Genomic DNA, 18,076 nt, shown 5'->3' with positions numbered 1-18,076 from the left:
AGGCTCCTTTCCACAGCAGAGAATCCCCTGCTGCTGCCTTTCCCTCTGCATTCTGCGCAGGATCCTCTTGATGGAAGAGGGAGAAAGAGCAAGTGGTGGGGGGGGTTTGGGGGGAGCCAGTTGGACCCTGGCCGGGATCTCACCAGCGGTGGCTGCCTTGCAGAGGGCGGCTGCCTGGTTCCCACAGACGGTCTGTTTTCCTGCCAAGATCTCAGTATCTTCAGAAACCCAGCGGAGCATGAAGGCCACAAACAGGGAAGAACGACCCCCACCCCCCACCCCAACTTGTCCTTTTCCCTAACGAGCCCTGCCTAGGCTTTCCCCCTCAGAGCCCAAAGCGGAGGGAGAGAGGAGCCTTTGCAGCCCCGTCTGATCGAGCGAGGCGGGCAGAGAACACTCCTTTCCTCATCCTGCTCAGAATGGCCTCCCTTTTGCCTTCCATCTGGCCTGCCCTCGTCTTACCTTCTCTGAGGCCAGGTAAAGATTTTTTGGGATGGAGCAAAGAGTTAAGGCTTCCCTGCTGTTCAGAAGTAGCCAGATCTGGGTTGGTGTTTCTCTCTGGACGGCCTCCGAGGCCTTTCCTGCTTGAGAGTTTCCCGGCCTCCATCTTTCTTGGAGGATGCGGTTGCAAGGAAGGAAGGAAGGAAAGGAAGGAAGGAAGGAAAGGAAGGAAGGAAGGAAGGAAGGAAGGAAGGAAGGAAGGAAGGAAGGGGGCTTCCCTGAAAAGCCAGCACTTTCCCATCCTTGGGAACATGGCAGGGTCTTTCCTCCCATGGATCTGTCCCTTCCCCCTATGGGAAATGGCCCCTCAGACTTCCCAGGCTGAGAAGGGCAGCTGGCAGGTGTGTCTCCCCGCTCCCCCTGGGCTGGTTATCTGAGGTCGTGGACTCGGATGCTTGCTTGCTGGAATCGGAAGGAGGAGATGGCCCAGGCACCCTTTCTCTGGGTACGGTTCGGTGGAGCGCCAGTGCGGCTGGGGAATCTCGGGGGTGGGGACTTCACATTTTCTTTGGGGGTCATGGAAGCAGCCTTTTCCCCAACTGAGCCTTATGGGTCTTTCCTTCTTGGGACCCAGGCAACTTCGTGGCTTCCACGCCTTACTGGCCCCCCGTGCCCAGGAATTGCTCTCTCCTGAGGGGGCAGACTTGGGGTGTGGCCATTCCCTTTTGCTGGAGTGTCTTTGGAAGGGGTCTTGCTTTGCCACCACCTCCCCAATTTTGGGGTCTCCTTGGTGGCACCCTTCCCTCCAGCAGGATCTGCATTGCAACCTCTGGTGCTGTGCTCCCTCTGGAACAAAGGAAAGGCCGGGAGGTTTGCAGGGTCCTTGGGGCAGAGGGAGCCAGGAAAGGCCACGGTCCCTCTTCCACTCTCTCGCTGCGGGGCTGGAGGGGAGATGTCGGGCGTGGTCTTTCCCTGAAGGGAGGTTGGCAGGGCCAGGCTGCTCCTTTGCAGATGCCGTTGGCAGCCATTTGAATGTTCTGGGGCTGACTTTTCAGCCCCAAGCGGATCTCCTGGTGTGAATTACCTTTGCGTGAGCCCTGCCGGCCTTCGCAGGCAGCAGAGAGGCGTCCTTCCCTGCCCAGTGGGCCAGCCAGAGCCTCTTCATATTTCCCCCAGATTCTTTGCAATCCTTATTTTTCACAGTCTGGGCTTCCCTTCTCTTGCCAATTTCCCAGGAGGGCTGCTGGAGGGCGAAGATTTCTCACGATAGCAGAGCAACCGGAGCCTGCAGTGCTCACGGGCCCCGCGGTAGGGCTGCTGGCGCTTGGCATGCAGCTGCTCAGATACCCAGAGTGGTCAGTCCGCAGCGTTCAGCCGGACTGGCTTGCCCAGGCAAAGGTGCCTTTTCCACCAGGGGCGAGTGAGGCAGCTCCTGCTGGCTCTGCTCCAGGAGGGCTGGGGCTGGGGGTGGCGAGTCAGGAGCTTTCATGCACCTGCCAGGCGAAGGTGGCAGCCAGTCAGCCACCTGGCTCACTTTGCTGGAGTACTGGGGAGATAAACTCAGTTGCCCTTCTGTGCCTCGGGGCCCCTTCTGGGGGCCACAATGCTGAGCGCCTTCATCCCTGAATGGATCACTTGCCGAGTTTCCAGGGCCCGTCCCTTCTCCATGATCTGTTTGTGCACGGGAGAGTTCCCACGCTAAAAATACACTGTCAGTGATAAGAGAAAGCTGGGGGGAGGGGGGGCATGGAAATGTCCCTGCACTAGGAGGAAAAGGCTGTTGTGCTGCTTCTAAAAATACGTGGGCATCTCAGAAACAGGAAAGGCAATTGGGGTGGGGGTGGGGGTATGCCAGCTCTTAACCCTCATCCTGCGGGTAAAGTTGCAGCCTTTCCCCAGAGCCAGGCGAAACCACCCTGGGGGCACTGGGGCCGTTTTGCTGGCAGCTGCTACTCTCCCGCCAGGGCTTGGCAAGGGGGCTTCAACGGCTACATGCCTGGGCTGCTAGCAAGTCAGAATGCTCCCCGAGCCCCTTGGGGGCTGCCTAGCATGGGCAGGAATGCTCCAGCCTCTTTCCTAGGCGACCCTGGCAAGCTGGTGGTGGAGACCCGGCTCTCTTTTGCCTCCCTGGGGGTCGCGGCCCAAAGGGAGGTTCCTCTGCCAAGGCAGGTGCGGACGGGCACTAAGCAGGTGCCGCAGGGTGAGGAAGCGGCAGGGAGGTCTGCCTTTTGGCCTCGGCTGGGAATCCATGGCAAGCGCTGCTCATCTGGGCACGGAAGGGCATTCCCTCTTTGGTGGCATCTAGCGCTCAGCACCTGGAGCCTTGCCCGCTGAGGCTCAAGCCGAGGAACCAGCCTCCTTTAAGCAAAGTAGAGCCCCATTCCAAAGGAGAAGCTGCGGGGGGTGGGGGCGTAAATGGCACTTTGGGTCAGTGGCATCTGGTAGGCTGGCTGGGAGTCTCCTGTGCCTGCCCTTCTGCCTCGGGCCTCCCTCCTCCGTCCTTTCTGCTGGCCTCTGGCCTGCCTGCTGTGGGCCAGATTAACCTTTTGGTCTCTTCCTGACCTAATAAAATCTCCTCTCTGAGTTGGAAGGATTAGCTGGCCATTGGCAAATGCCAAGCATGGGTGCGGAGGACAGACACATCGCTGATGACAGGGTAATCTCCCTCCGCGATAATAGAAAACCCTGGCTGCAAATAAAGCCACGGCCTGTTTGGTGGGGCTGAGTGGTTGGTTGGCACAGCAATGCGCCAACGGTAGCCCTTTCCGAACCTCTGGAAGGCCCGGCGGGGGAGGAGGGCTCCCTGGGGGAGCCATGAGCCTGGAGGTGATGCCATCCCAGCCCACAAGCCACTTCGGGGTACGCAGGGACCAAGGCGGCACTAAGGTTTTCTTATTCAGCCTCCTTTAAGCAAAGTAGAGCCCCATTCCAAAGGAGAAGCTGCGGGGGGCTTATTCAGGTGCCTCCTGCCCAGGGCTCAAGCACAGGTTGCCTCTTTTCCGTAGGGACTGTGGCTGCTTCCTGCTGGGCACAGAGGCCTTCACGAACCCATTGTGGCCCCAGCAGTGCCCCTCTCTCGTATACGGCTCCTCTCCTCGGGGGCCCAAGATAGCCAGGGCTGTGTCCTCTGCTCCCCCCCACTCCTCGGGACCCAGACCAAGGACTGCGGGGCAAGCTGAGCTTCTCAAGGCATCCATGTCCATGTCCAGGCAGGGTGTCCAACTCAGTTTGGCCGTTTGCTCTGGATCCGAGGCCAGGCAGTGCAGTGGTCATCCACGCTCCCTTCCTCAGGCTGCTGGTGCCGGCAAGCTCTGAAGGGGGCGTCGTGGTGCTCTGGTTGAGGGAGGGAGGAAGGGAGGGAGGGGGCTGAAAGGCAGACGGGTGGCGGGAGAGGATGCAGGCGTAAACACGAGGACACGGAGGAGATGCGGAATCTGGAACTCTTCCAAGGGGAACTCCTCTTCCTTTCGGGCATCTCTCCCTTGCCCTTCCCGCAGCTGACCAAGAGGCTTTGGGAGGCCATAAAGAGCTGGGCGCTGGCAGTGGCGGTGGGCGCGGGAGGTGTCCTCAAATTTCCTGAAGACGGACTGTGGTTGCAGGCAGGTGAGGCTATGGGCCTTCCTCCTCCTCCTCCTCCTCCTCCTCCTCCTCCTCCTCTTCTGCCCTTTCTCCATCCCTCAGCCCACTCCTGCTCATTCGGGTAGCCCCTCCATCCCGGTCTGGGTTCTCGGTCCCTGGGGTGGGGGCCGGAAAGTCTTCCCTGAGCAGGGAGCCTGGGCGCCTTGGCCCCCATCCCAGAAGGAGCCGCTCTGCATCCTTCCTTATCGCTTCTGCTGGGCTGGACAAACTCTTATCTCCATCCGTCAGGATGTCAAGCGACTCATTAGGGAGAAAGCTTACATTAGGGGAGGCGGAAGGGGGGGGTGTTACCCTCTTAAGGGTGAGAAGCAGGCAGTTGCTGTGCCCCCCCCCCCACCTGTTCACTGCAAAGGAGCCCCCCCCCCTGTTGGTAGGATTCAGGAGCACAGCAGCCAAAGGGTCAGATGGAGGCAAAGGGCAGCTTTCTAGAAGCCCCAAATCACCATTTTTGAAGCAAAGTGGCTGCCATAAAGGGGAAGAAACCCCAGGAAGGGTGCAGCCACCCCCCTCCCCAGCTGGCTTTGGGAGCTCCAGGGCCAGCTGAGGCTCTCCGCAGTATCACCTGTTGGGAGGGGGGCGCTTTTGTGAACTCCTCCCTGCAGGGAGAGGCGGCTGCTAAGATGAGCTGAGCTGGGTGGGGGCCTTTGCAAGCCGGACAGGGAACCTCTGAAGCAAAGGGACCTCCGCTGAGCTGGGAGGCAAAGGGCAGCTATTTCCAGTTTCCTCCCCTTGAACTTGAGTTCAGGAGTCATCCTCAGCTAGAGGGGTGACGGGGGTGGTGGTGGGGGGAGGGTGTGCGTGGAAAACCAGAGGCCGGAGCTGCTCCCGTGCAGCACGAAGGATATAAAAGGAACGGAAAATTGCTTCCAATCCGGAAGGCTGGCCGCCTCTGAAATGTTCTCACAGAACCGCTTCTCTCTTTAGCTCAAGTCACAGGAGAGCAGGGCACTCTGGGAATGCTCCCGGGGGCTTCCCCCATGGAGCCGCCTGGGGTCTGATCCAGCTTGCCCCACTTCCATGAATCCTGGTGAATAGGGAAGGGTCCTCCGCGCCCAGAGTGGGCCTGTCTCGGGGTGTTTTGTTTTTTTTTAATCAAATTTCTATACCGCCCTACTCCCGAAGGACTCAGGGCGGTGAACAGCCAAGATAAAATACAGATAATACAAATATTAAAAAATCCCTTAAAATTATTAAATATTTCGGCCGAAACACAGATTAAAACACCCAATTTGTAAAATCACGAATTAAAAAATTTAAAAATTTAAAAGATGGGAGTTAGGCCAGGCCAGCTTGCTGAAATAGAAAAGTTTTGAGAGCAGGGCGAAACGTGCGCAGGTTTGTGTGTGTCAGGATGCCTTCTTACTGTTTGCGGCATGCGAGGTAGCTGTGTGGGCAGGACCCTGCCTGCCTGCCTGCCTGCCTGCCTGCCTGCCTGCCAGGTGCATCCCTCACAGGATGGGAAGATGGGCAGCTGCTGTGCGAGGCCTGCCTGGCGCTTGGAGGAGAGAGGTCTGGTCAATGGGCCTGAATGAGGGAAGAAAGATGACAGGCTTGATCAGAGGTCGGTGGACAGGGCTGCAGGAGGAGTCCCATCCCATCCCAGCAGGGACCCTCCACCCACCGCTGCATCTCTGTGATGGGGGAATTGAGTGTGGATGCAGCCAGCGCAGCTTCAGTGAGGTGGAAGCCTGGGCCCTCCGGCAGGAATGCTGGCCCCAGGAGCCTGGCAAAGGAGCTGGGGCAGTTAGGTGGGAATTAGATACTGAAACGTGAACCATTGACAGCTATTTTCAAGGCTCCCCCCCCGCCCCCCCCAGCTTTTACTTGTTCTCATCAGCTCTGCCCCCTCCCCCCCCAAATTAGTCTCTTGCTGGGGGCCGGGCCGCTGCTTCTGAGTCTGCCCTGCAAGCCATTGTGGGCTGGCTGCTTCCCAGCCATGCCAGCCCAATGAACGCTGGGTTTAGGTCAGGCTGGAGGAACGGCGGGTGGGAGAAGGTGGGCTAGGGGTCTTTGGAGAGATGCCATCTGTAGAAACTCTGCTAGCTGGGAAATCCTCCGCTGGATTGGCTGGAGGCAAAATCTGCTCTCCTAGCTTTGTGTATTGGGGCCAATGCAGCCTGGGGGCATGGAGGGTGGGCTGGAGTTTGGGGGGGGGGGAGAAGGCTTCCTCCCCTCGGCTGCCAGTCAGCCAGCCAGCCTCCCTCCCTCCCTCCCTTTTCAAAAGGCCAGGCCTGCCCCCCTCCTCCCTTGGGCTTCCCAGGCCTTTGTCTGCTAGCAAGGCCCACAGAAGGGAGCAGCCTCCCCCCCCTTCATTCCCACACTCGTAATTGCTGGGTCACGAGAGGCCCAAAGCGTTGGGGACAGAGCAGCAGGCAGAGGAGGGGTGGGCTTGTGGGGGGGAGCTGCTGCATTTCTTTCCAAGCTTCCAGGAAGGTTTTCCCAGGCAGTGATTCCTGCATTCCCCCAGTTTCTCGTTGGCTGCCCCCAAATCCTCCCAGCCAAAGGCCCGGCTCTCCAGAGTGGTCTCCCCTTACCTTTGGGTGGGAAGGCAGCCCTTGATGGATGAGCTGGCTAGAGGGGTCTTTGGGACTTTAATTGGGGAAAGGGCAGGTTGGATTTGAGAGGCAGCTTGGTGAAAGTGCTTGTAGAAGTTGCTGGTGCTGGGAGGCTTCACCTTAAAACAGGGCTTCTCCCCTCCTCCTCGCCCTTCTAGATGTTGAGCCCCCTGGGAGGAGCTTCCCAAGCCCCCTCCTTCCCCGGCCTGCCACTCTGTTTCCTCACCTGGATTTCTCTAGTAATCCCAGCCTGACAATGGGAGGCTTCCCTGAGTGTTTGCAAAACCTTTGTGGATCCCCCCCCCCCCCCCCGGTCCTATGGCCAAAGGAGTCTTGCCTTGCCAGGCACTTGTTTGCAGGGACCTCTGCGGATAAACTGGCAGGAGAGGAGACTTGCCCCCTCCCCTCCCCCCCCAGCCCATCCCCTTGCACCTCCGGGCCCCTCTGCATAGCCAGGCCGGTCCTGCCTTGGGAGGAGGTTGGAGGCAGAGCAGATTCTGCCCAAGGGAGCCCCTCCCTCTGGCAGCAGAAGGCTGGGAAGGTGTCCTCAGGTTGCCTCCTGCAGTGCAGGAGGAGGAGGGATTCCCACGCCTCCTCACAGTGAGCATCCCGGGGCCAAACTTCTCACGCCAGCCCTAGCACTTGGCATCCATGGAAGAGGGCAGCCCGTTTCCCCGCAGGCTTTCCCTCCGGAGCTCCTGGTGATAAGGAGGCACCTCTTGCCCTTCCCTCTCCCTCCTCTTCCATATGCCCAAGACCAGCTCCTGCAGAGGTGCCCCGGTGAGCCTCTCTGGGGGGCAGCCCATCTGCAGCGTCTCGACCATCAGGGCTTCAGGCAGGCACAGCGCAGCCGTGGGGATGCTCACTGGGGCAGGCAGGGCCAGGGCTGCGCACCTTCCTCGTGCCCTCTTGGGTTTGGGGGGGAGGGATCCAGGACCCCCAAGCGGCTCACGTTCTTCCTTCGCCAGTGTTGAGCTGCCACCAGCTCAGTGACTGTTGCATTCCGTAGAAGCAGCCCCTGAGGTCTCTTCCTTTGCCTGGCGTGGAGCACCAGCCCTTGGGGTGTTTCCCAGAGGGGAAGGGGTGCCCGTGAAAGCAGTCAGGCCCCAAGTCCTGGGTGGGTGGGACTTCCTCTCCCAGCGCCTTTCTCACAGCCGAAGTGACATCAGTCCCTCCGGAAGGGAAGCACCTGACAGTCAGAAAAATCAGGCTTCTCCTCTTCCTCAATGGGGTTTCCCCTCCTTCCAACCGAGTGCTTGGAGCAGGATTGGGGCCAAAGTGGACGACTGAGCCCTTGGACAGACCTTTGGGGCTGAGGGTGTATGTGCGTGTGTGTGCTGTGGCTTCTGGGGGGGGGAATTTGGTGGGACACAAAGCTTTTCCTCTGATTTAACTGAGCTGCCCCAAACGTTCCCTTCGCCAGAAGGCTGTTTGCGCCTGTGCTTTGGGGTCCTGCCCCGGCACCCGACTTTGGGCTGAAGGCAGGCGAGGCAAGAGGCAATCTCTGGCTTGGGCTCCACTCCCCCTACCTTCCTTTCTCTCTGCATGCGGAGGGGATGCGGATTTAACCCCCAGCCGCATTGTGCCGGGGTGTGTGGGGCCAGGCAGAAGGAGCTGCTGCAGAGACAGCGCTCCCTCCCTTGGGCTGCTACAAATTCAAGCCCTTCTCTGCCCCCTTTGCAATAAAAGCTGCAGGGCCCGATGCTTTTCATCCTTCTGACACGGTCCCTCCCCCCCTCCAAACATAGCTGCAAGGCTGTGGGGGGGTGGTGGTTTCTAGCGGTGGCGGCTCCTCCTCGGGCCGCCTTCTCCTCTTCCTCCCTGCTGCTGCTCAAAGCCGCCTGCCCTTCCCCCACTTTCCCACACTGCTTAGCAAGTCGACAGGTTCTCACACTCGGCTCCCAGGGGGCCCGTCTGCTCAAAAGCATGTCCGCCCGGCCCAAGCGCTTCCTCTCCCCCACTTCCCTGGCCAGGGAAGCCCCCCCCCCCACTGCAGGCGGGCATGGGGCGTCCCCATTTGGCTGAGCCTGGCCAGAGGCAGGGAACACGGGCAGCAGCCACAGTAGCAGCTGGAGAGCCAGCCAAGCAGTGCCCTCCCATCCCTGCCAGCTGCCCTTGGCACTGTGGTCCTGCCTCACAGTAAGGGTGCAAACTTCCCAAGCCCGGCAGGGCAGATGAGGCAGACGGAGCGGAGGAGTGAAGGGGACTGGCAGAGGTGGGATCCAGGCCAGGCAGAATGGGGCTGAGGAAGGGAAGAGCATTTGCGGGGCAGGCAGAGGGGCAAGCCTGCAGGGGAGTCCCATCTGTGGGGAGGGGGTGGTAGGCCTTTAGGTCGGGGCAAGAGCCACTAGGCATAAAGGAACCTCCCCCCAGCCCCACAAAGGGGTTCTCCCTCTTTGCCTTTTTCCCCATGGGTCCTCCACCACTAAGCCCCCTGCCCTCGGCCCCAGCAACCTCTGAGCTCCTGGGGCCACCTGGCCCTCTTCCTGGGGTTGGTGGCCAAATCCTTGGCTTGCCCTCGTCCTCCTCCGTCTGTGTCTGTTTAACTAAAAGGGATTAATTTGGGAGGGGAGGCAGGGGTCTCCTTTGCTCTGTCTCTTTCTCACTCTGGAGAGGCTGAAGCTCTCTCCCTGCTTTGGAGGCAGCCCCCTGGCTGTGGGGGTTTTGCTTGCCCCATGGACCATCTGGTTCTCCCTGGAAGGCTCCGAGATCCCCTGGATCTTCTCTGGACTCAGAACCACAGAGGAGCAGGGCAGTTGGCAGTGCTGTGAATTGGGCCCTGAAGAAGCGAGCAGCTGCTAACTTTCAGATCTCTGCGGAGCTGGTTACAACTTCCCCCCCTGGTCGGAAGGGCCCTGCTGGGCTCTATGGTTGGCCGGGCGCTCCCCCTCTTGCCGTCCATCTGGACTCTCCTCAGTGCAAAATGGCAGATGCACCCCCAGGCAGGTTTTCTCAGGCAGTACCCCCAGGATAAGGAATATCCCACGTAAAGGCCAGAGGAGATGGGGCGTTGCCATGGCTGTGCAGGGGAAGGGAGAGGAGCCGAAGGCAGGGAGCACCAAGGCTGAGCCCACGTCCCCTTCGCCTTCCCTGGGAAAAAGGGTCTGCAGCATGCACAGCCCAGCCGAGAGCAGCTGGGAACATCTGGGCTGTGCCCTCGCCAGTGCAGCGGGTCGGCCTTCTCAGCGTGAGCCACGCTTAGCTCCTCGGATGGCTCTGCCTCGACACGGCGATTTTGCCTTCTGCGAAAAGGCTGGCTGTTTGTGGGGGGAGCCGGGAAGCTCTGTGGCAGATCTCTTGAATTGGGGGCAGCCTCCAGGAACCCACCGCCTTGTTCCTGCCTTTTGCCCTTCGAGGTGTAGGCTTTCCAGGAGGGTCTGGGACTCGGGCCTGGTGTGTGTGCATGGGGGGTGGTGGTGGTGGCAGATGCAGTACCTCGCATTCGCCTCCTGTTCAACTCCTCCCCAGGCCTCTTGGCTGGTGCCCTGGCCCTGGGTGCTGGCTCCCACACGGGGGAGGCCTCTTTACTGACACGGCAGCCTCTCCCTCCCTCCCCCGCTCTCTGTCTCTGTCTCCCCCCACCCCAACCAGAGGCCCACCAAAGAATGGCTTGGAAGTTGCGAGGTGGGGGGCAACAAGGAGGTTGGCCTCAGGATCAGGAAGAGGTGCCACTTTATCCTGCAGTCCAGAATCCCCCGTCCCAAGCAGCCCGTCCGCTTTGGCCCAGAGGCTCCCCAGCCTGTGTGGTGTCCAGGTGGCTGCTGTGCTCTAATCCTGGCCCTGGGTGCCTCCCTGCTCTTGTTGGTTGCTGCTTCTCAGGACGCTGACCTTGTGGCTGATGGGCCTGTTAGTCGTCTGGGCTGAGAGCAGGCGGGAAGGCCTGGTTGCATCCTGATTCCCTGGCGGTTTTGACAGACTTGCGTCCAGCCAGCCAGCCTCTTCCCTTCTCCGCTCCTGGCTTGTTCCACCTTGTGTGCGAGGAACCGGTTTTTCTCCTTCTTCTCCGGGGCCTTTTGTTTCCGCTAGATCGGTTACGTTGCTTCTGGGCCTCTATCGTATTTCCTTTCTCACGCTTTTTAAAGGGCGTCCTTGTGTCCGCTTCCCCGCTTTCTGGCGGGTGGGAGAGGACGGGCCCGAGCAGCCCTCGCTCTGGTCACTCTCTCCGGTCAGCTTGCCTGAGGTGGGGCAGAAGGGGCAGAACTGGCAGGCGAGCAAAGAAGGGCCTCTTTGGCGATGGCAGCCAAGGTTTCAGGGGGCCTTCAACCTCAGATGCAGCCTACCTGTGAATGCCAGCTGTGCACTAGGTGTGGAAGGGGGCTTCTGGAAGGGTTATGCAACGGGGCACATTCTTCTCACGCCCCCCCTCCCCCCCAAGTGCCACACACTCACGCTGCTCCCCGGCTGCAGGGACAGGGCCAAGGAAATGCCTCTGGGCGGTTTATTTGCTCAGGCCCTTTTGCCAGGGCAGGGGGCAGGGTGGGGCAGGCGAGGAGAGCAAGTGCTCTCGGTGAGTGGGGCTGGGGGGGAGCTTGTTTTTGGGGAATCGGAGCTGAGATTGGAAAATCCCAGCCGTCAGCCAGCAGGGCGGGAAGGCTGGGCGCGTAGGGTTGTCTGAGCACATGAGGCATCTCCCAGCAATGTGTGACTAATGGGCGCAGGGGAAGAGGCCGCTGGGCTCCCCGGCTGAACTCTGATCTGGGGAGCCAGGCCCAAACTGCCTGGTGCCGCAGCCCTTCCCCCCACATCCCTGTGATGGGTTCCCTGGGCTCGGGGAAGGCCAGCTGCAACCAGCAGACCCCTTTGGCTGCCCTTCACCCCCTTGGGTAGAAAAAACCCAGTGCTGCCCATAGCTCATTCCCAGCCCTTTCCCCCTCTGCAGAGCAGCCCAAGGAAGCAGTGGGGCAGACTCTGTCGTGGGGCCCTCCCTCCCTCCCCCCTCCCCCACCCCAGCCCCACAGAAGCAGCCGCGTCCTGCCCTGCTGTGCTTGGAGGCTCCCAGTCCATCCTGGGACGTGGAGGCATGGCCCAAAGGAGCAGGAAGACTGGAAGCAGCTGCTGCGCCAGTGCCCTCGCTCAGGTGAGCACCCCGCCCCCCCCCCACCGGGAGGAGGAAGCACTGGGCGGCCGTTCCCACACTCAGGCAAACCTTGCCAGCTCAGCCTGAATCAATGCCAAAGCCCAGACAGGCCCTGAGCAGCGGGACTTGGCTGGCACCTTCCTGCAGCAGCCTTTCAGAGGCTCCCGAGTCACGGTTCCCACGGCCTCTCCTGCCAGGCCAGCAGAGGGGAGGAGAGCAGGGGGCGGCCCCAGGGCAGGCAGGGGCTGATGGGCCTTGGGCAGAACAGAAACGAAGCCTGGAGTCCTGAGAGTTGCCAGGAGGATCTGGCTGGGGGACTTTCCTGGGACTGGGTCTTGCGCCAGCCCCTTTCCTCGTTTTGCTCTCACTTTCAGGGGACCAGTCCTGGGGAACCGTCTTCAGACCTTTACCCATCCCTGGCTTGGTTGGCCCTGCTCTGGCTTAGAAGGAGCGGATGAGATTCTGCCAGGTCTCCCAGAGCCCCCGCGTGGAAGGGAGCACCCGCCGTGCCCCGCTTTGGGGAGATGGCAGCCCCTGTGGGGTCCTTTGTTCCCAAGAGCTGCCCAGGGTCAAGTAGGGCCTGGGGGTCCCTCAGGGAAATGGGGAGGCTTCTGGGTCTCTCCAGCTCCCTCCCAACCCCGAGCCAGAGCAAGCAGCTGCAGAGAAGTGCAGGGCGCCTGTGCTGCTTGGACTGGCGAGCCGGGCAGGGCTGCGCCTGCCTAACGGCTTCCCCATGTGCTTCTCGGTTGACAAGGTGGCGGCCTTCAACCGGCCCAGCCCTCTGGGAGATTTTCCCATCGGAGCGGCAGGAGCCGCGTCATCCCTGGGACCTGCGCTGGGAAGCGTTCCCAGGGCTGGGGCTGGGCGCAGGTTCCCTGCTGCCGTCCAAGTGGGACGGGTTCAGCAGAGAGAGTCATTCTCAGGGCTGCCCTGCCCTTCCCAGAAAAGAGTGTTTGGCAACAAGAATTGCCGTGCAGGTGAGTAAACCGGGGAAGTTCCCGGGAGATTCAGACCTGATGCCCCAGGACAGCTCTCTGGGACGGGAGCTGCACCCCCACCGGCTCTCCAGGGCCCTCAGGCAGGGGAGTGGCTGCGGGCACCACGCCAGTCTTCCTCTCGGATCTCTGCCTGGCTCCCCCAAAGGGCCGGACGGGCCCCTTTCCCAGGCGGTGTCCGTGGCCGCTCAACTGATTGTGGTGGGAAAAACCAAAGCTCACCCCCATCATGGAGAGCTCTTTCGGTGGTCTTTGAAGTGGGTGGCCCAGCCTGGACTGAGCCCCCCTTTGCACCAGCCAGCCCTCCGGCCACTTCGTTCCCAAGGGCCCCAGGGACAACAACACACATTGCCTTTCGTGCCTGGGGGGCATCCCAGCACCCATTCCCCAGAAAGCCGTTCTAGGTTCTGCCGGGCCTCCAGACAGTCGCATCCCAGGAATGGCTAACGGGAAGCCCAGGGGAGAGGTCCCCAAAGGGCAGGAGGGGCTTTAGGGAGCCGCAAATGTGGGGATGTGGAATGCAGGAAGAAGGAGAGACCCTCGTAACGCTGCGGCCCTAAGCTGGAGAGGGGAGGGCTCCATCAGGGCTGCCCTTAAACTGGGGCTTGAGGTGGCTTTAGAAGAGGAAGCCCCCCCCCTTTCAGGGCACCCCACTCCAGAAAAGCGAGACGAGACGGCTGGACTTTGGTTACTCTGGGATTGATTCTGTTCTCCTTTACTGCAAGCACAGCTTTCCCTGGGTCTCCATCTGTTCCTAAGGGCCCGGAGCCCAGGTGGTTCTCACGAAAGCTCCTTCCCTCTGCCTCCGAACAGGCCTGCAACTGCAGCCGGTACGTGAAGGTCTCGAAGGAGAGGATGGCCCTGCTGAGGAAGCGGAGCGGCTGCTGGACGGGGGAGGATGCAGGTACACACAGGGGCTCTCCCCTGACCCCGTTAGAGCCGACCTGGCGGCCGGGATAGCCTCGGAGCCTGGTGCAGCACACAGGCAGCGTGAGAGGAAGCCAGGCTTTGGGCCGCCTTGTGGGAAATGGGTCGGGGAGGTCAGGGCTGGCGGTTCCCTTCAGGAAGCCCAGTAGGGGGCAGGCAGACAGGACCTCCCCTTCCTGGCTGTCACAAAGGGGAGGGTTGGCTGGATGGTGCAGGCCAGGGGTTTCTCGGGGCGGCTGCTCTGCTGGGCTGCCATCCTTAGATCCCCGGTGGGACGCAGGAGCAGCAGCAGCAGCAGCTTTTGGGGCAGGCAGGATAGGGTCCTTCCACCCCCCCCACCCCCCCCAAGAACCCGAGACGTCCCGCAGGAGAGAGCCAGCCCGTTTGCTGAGACCTTCCCTGCCCCGGCTGCCATTCTTGTGACCGACCCAGCTGGCTGAACAGGTTTCTCCCAGGAAAGGCTTGAGAACAAGAGAACAACCCTCACTGGTCTCTCCTCGTTCCCACAAAGAATAGAAAGCTCCCTCCTGCCCCCCCCTCCCCCCCCCCGGCAGCTTTCAGGAAGAGGGTCAGAGCAGACGAGCAGAAGCAATGGCTGCCCACTTCTCCCCCCCACCCACCCATGCCAGGCCTACGTGCCCACCCCTCTGGTACCAACTGGGGGCCAACGAGACCCTTGCCACATTTCTTGCCTTGGATGGGCCTGGCCCAGTCCTCCCCCGGGCGGGTCAGCCAAGCTGGCTCAGGGACTGGCTATACCACTGCAGGGGTGGTGGTGGTGGTGGACCCCATTGCCTGGTGAGAAGTGGCCAAGACGGCCCCTTTTGGCTGTGGCTCAAAAGGGGGAGCTGCCGGCTTCTCTCACAAGGGCCCCTTCTCCCAGAGAAGCGATGGAGGGAGGGAAAAGGGGCCGCTTGCCCTGGAAGAGGACTGGTGGCCGAGCACAGCTCAGCTGAGCTGCTGCTCTTCCTGGGACCCACCCCAGGCCTGCCTTTCCCCATGCCCGCCGTTTTATTTTCATTTGAACTGTGCTTGCATGTTACGAGAGGACAATTAATTGTGGTATAATTACTCATTTGAATTTTTCACCTGGGGCTCCGTGCAGAGTTTTCCCAGGCTGTGGGATCCTTTCCCGCCCCTTTCTCTCCTTTCCGAGGCTCAGCGCCACCTCCTCCCCCTCTCTGCTTTGGCCAGGATCCTCTCGCGAGCCCCAACAGATCTGCCCATGGCTGCAGTGCCAACCTTGTGGTCCTGGGCACATTGCATCAGTCTTCAAGCCTGGCCTCTCTCTCCTGCTAGCGAGCGCAGACAGTGCCGAAAAAAGAAGGGCAAGAAGGAGAACTAGCGGACGGAGAGAGGGGAGCAGGGAATGGAGGGTCTTTCTGGGCATCTGGACTTGACAGACCCAAAGCAGGAGGGTCACCACTCTGCCTCTTCCACATGCCTGCAGGCATCTTCCCTCGGCTGCCCTTCTGGCAACACAACAGGGCAGTGGGCGGGGAGGGGAGGGGGCTCTCATAAGGGTTGTCCTGGCATCCTTGGCAGCGGCAGTTGGCCAGACCCTTCAGCCAGAGAACAGGGGCTTCTTGGCCCCATGGAGGATGCCCAGGGACCTGAGGGAGACTCGCCCGGCGCTTTTTCTCTCTGAGACTCCTGAGGGCTTCTCACCCCTCACTGGACCTTTGGACTTCAAGGACGCACCCAGGGTGTGTTTTTAAGACCTGGACAAGTTTTATGGCGCCAACCTCTCCCTTCCTTTCTCCAGGCAGCAGCCCTGAGTTAGCACGCACGCCTTCAGCATCCTGAGAAGGGCTGGCTCTCCTTGGGGAAGCTGGAGAGGTGGCTGGCTGGGACCTCCTGAGGACTAGCACCCTGACTGCTTGTTGACAGAAGCCGAGGCAGCTCTGGTGTATGGGACCGAATTCCCCACGGTCACTTTTGAGGGACAAACTTTGACCATTTCTGAGATCCCGAAAGGTTTTTTTTTTTTTACACCTGTGACCTTTGAAGGGGGCCAAATTGCTCCTATCTGGAGGGGGGGGGCGTTGGTGTTGTGACTTTACACAGGAAGGGAAGAGGGGGCCCTTTGGCCTTTCTTGCCAGGGACACTTCAAAGGGTCACCAACACAAAAGCACTTCAAAGTGGCCGTTTGTCAATGAGGAACTTGTAAAGCCCCCTCCATCCCATGGCCCCCCCTGCCCCCCCGCCCCTCCAAGGAGCTCTTTTCAAAGCCCTTCTCCCTTGGAAAAGCCCCCCCCCATTCCCCCCCCCCCCCGCCAGTGCAGAGAATGCCAGCAAGGGCCCCCTCACCAAAAGGTCACCTCCTTGCCGTCTCACCAGAGACAAAGGGGGTTTTCTTTGGGAAGGGAGGGAGTTGGAGCAGCAGAACGGGGTGGGCGGTGGAGGAGCCCCCTTTGAGTGGGGAGGCCAGCAGAGTTCTCTCCCACACTGCACCGGGTGGATTTCACAATAAAAAGGCATCAGCAGAAATCCTCCCATTTATGCTGCAGGTTCAGAACCTCTCCACAGCCTCGCCTGCCGCCTCTTGAGGGCTTCCCAGTACAGCTCCATGTTTTGCACCCTTGAAAGTCTGCATGTTGAGAGTGGGAGGGGGCCAGATCTTTGCCCACAGAGCTTCGTGTCCCCTCCTGGGCTTCCCTCCTCCTGCACCCTGCAGGGCTGCCTGGATGTAGGGACTCGCCCTCGGACACCCTTCTCTCTAGCTCAGCACAAGGGGGTCTTCCCCTGAGGAGGCCAGGAAGGGGAAGCAGCAGACGGCCAGTGGCCAAGAGCAGGGAAGACTAAGAGCTGCTCTTTGTTTTGCAGAGGCCCGTTTGGGAGGTCCCGGCCCCACCGCCACCCTGGAGCCCCAAAGTTGCAGCCTCGGCCTTCGCCAACCTGCCCGCAGCCCACCCTGGCAGGGCCTGGAAGCAGCAGGCCCCGGGGACGAACCCGCCCTGCTGCCCACTGGTGTCCGCCTGAGAGTCGAGGCCGTCCCGCCCGGGGTGCTGTGCCAGGAGGACCTGACCTGCTTCTACTGCTGCAGCCAGTGCGGCCAGGTCTTCTGGGAAGGCTCCCACCTGGGCCGCCTGGTCTCCCAGTTTAGGGAGGTGCTGGAGCTGCCGGAAGAGAGCTGAAGTGGGGCTTGTCCTTGGGCTCTGCGAAGGAATGGGAGTGGCCCCCCCAGGAGCTTCCCTCACGGCAGGAGGGCATGTTGGCAGGCCACCCCCTTTTTAGAGGGATCTTTGAAAGGATTTTCGGCTTCTTTGCTCAGGCCATCAGACCACTGCAGACAGAGTAGGACCAGCACTCCCATTGCCTGTTGCCTCTAGTGTGAGATGGATTGTTAGCATCATTTGCACCCCAGACTCCAGGACCAAATGTTCTCTTGCGGGTTGGGGGATTCCACACACACACACACACACACACACACACACACACACACACACACACCTCCACACAGTGCAACTTGGAGCCTTTGCTGTAGAACTGTATGCCCGTCTCTCTCTCTCTCTCTCTCTCTCTCTCTCTCTCCACCCCCCCTCCCTCCCCAGCACAGAAGAGATCCTGCCGTTTCTCTGGAGATAAGAGGCCCAGGCAAGAAATGTCTCTCATAATCCCAGCACACACACCCTTCCTTTTTTTTTATTTTTATTTTTTTTAGTATAATAGTTCCATCTTCCATTAAACAATGTATCGTCTGGGTACATGCATCTTTATGCAATAATAATCAAAATTTACAATGGTATTCATTACATTGATATTAAGGTAAAGGTAAAGGTTCCCCTTGCACATATGTGCTAGTCATTCCTGACTCTAGGGGGTGGTGCTCATCGCCGTTTCAAAGCCGAAGAGCCAGCGCTGTCCGAAGATGTCTCCGTGGTCACGTGGCCAGCATGACTCAACGCCAAACGCCCACGGAATGTTGTTCCCTTCCCACCAAAGGTGGTCCCTATTTTTCTACTTGCATTTTTTACATGCATTTGAACTGCTAGGTTGGCAGAAGCTGGCACAAGTCATGGGAGCTCACCCCATTACACGGCACTAGGGATTCAAACCGCTGAACTGCCGACCTTTCGATCGACAAGCTCAGCGTCTTAGCCACTGAGCCACCATGTCCCTACATTGATATTACTTCTCTAATTTTACAATACTAACATTGAACATTATAAACCTATTCACTTCTCTCTCTTGACATATCTTCTAATGGGAATATAATAATATTAAGCATAATAATCATAGTGTTTACATCTCTCTTAACATATTTTCTATATTTCGCTGATCTTTTGTTTCCTATTTTTAACTTCCATTTTTATTCTCTAACCATCGATAAAATAGTTCCCATGTCATATAATATTCAGTTTGTTCTTTCTCCTTAATTGCAAGTATTAATCTATTCATTTCTGCACATTCTAATATTTTCCTAATCACCTTCTCATCA

At 59.7% G+C, this 18,076-nt stretch overlaps 1 protein-coding gene across 2 annotated transcripts in view; it reads left to right on the top strand.

The window, feature by feature from the left end:
- Window positions 1-17,371, top strand: part of EXD3 (exonuclease 3'-5' domain containing 3) — a 35,265-nt gene extending 17,894 nt beyond the window's left edge. For both annotated transcript variants that reach the window (XM_034436263.3, XM_087879670.1), the window contains 2 exons: window positions 13,521-13,611; window positions 16,462-17,371. In XM_034436263.3, the coding sequence (XP_034292154.2) occupies window positions 13,521-13,611; window positions 16,462-16,772 (402 nt within the window). In that variant the 3' untranslated portion in view covers window positions 16,773-17,371. The remainder of the gene's footprint in view (window positions 1-13,520; window positions 13,612-16,461) is intronic.
- Window positions 17,372-18,076: the final 705 nt, after the last annotated feature.

Source organism: Pantherophis guttatus, chromosome 16, assembly GCF_059756535.1.
Source record: "Pantherophis guttatus breed Tessera chromosome 16, ASM5975653v1, whole genome shotgun sequence".
NCBI classification, from domain to species: Eukaryota; Metazoa; Chordata; class Lepidosauria; order Squamata; family Colubridae; genus Pantherophis; species Pantherophis guttatus.
Note: the sequence above shows the minus strand (reverse complement) of the source record. Positions and strands in the feature narration are given on the sequence as shown.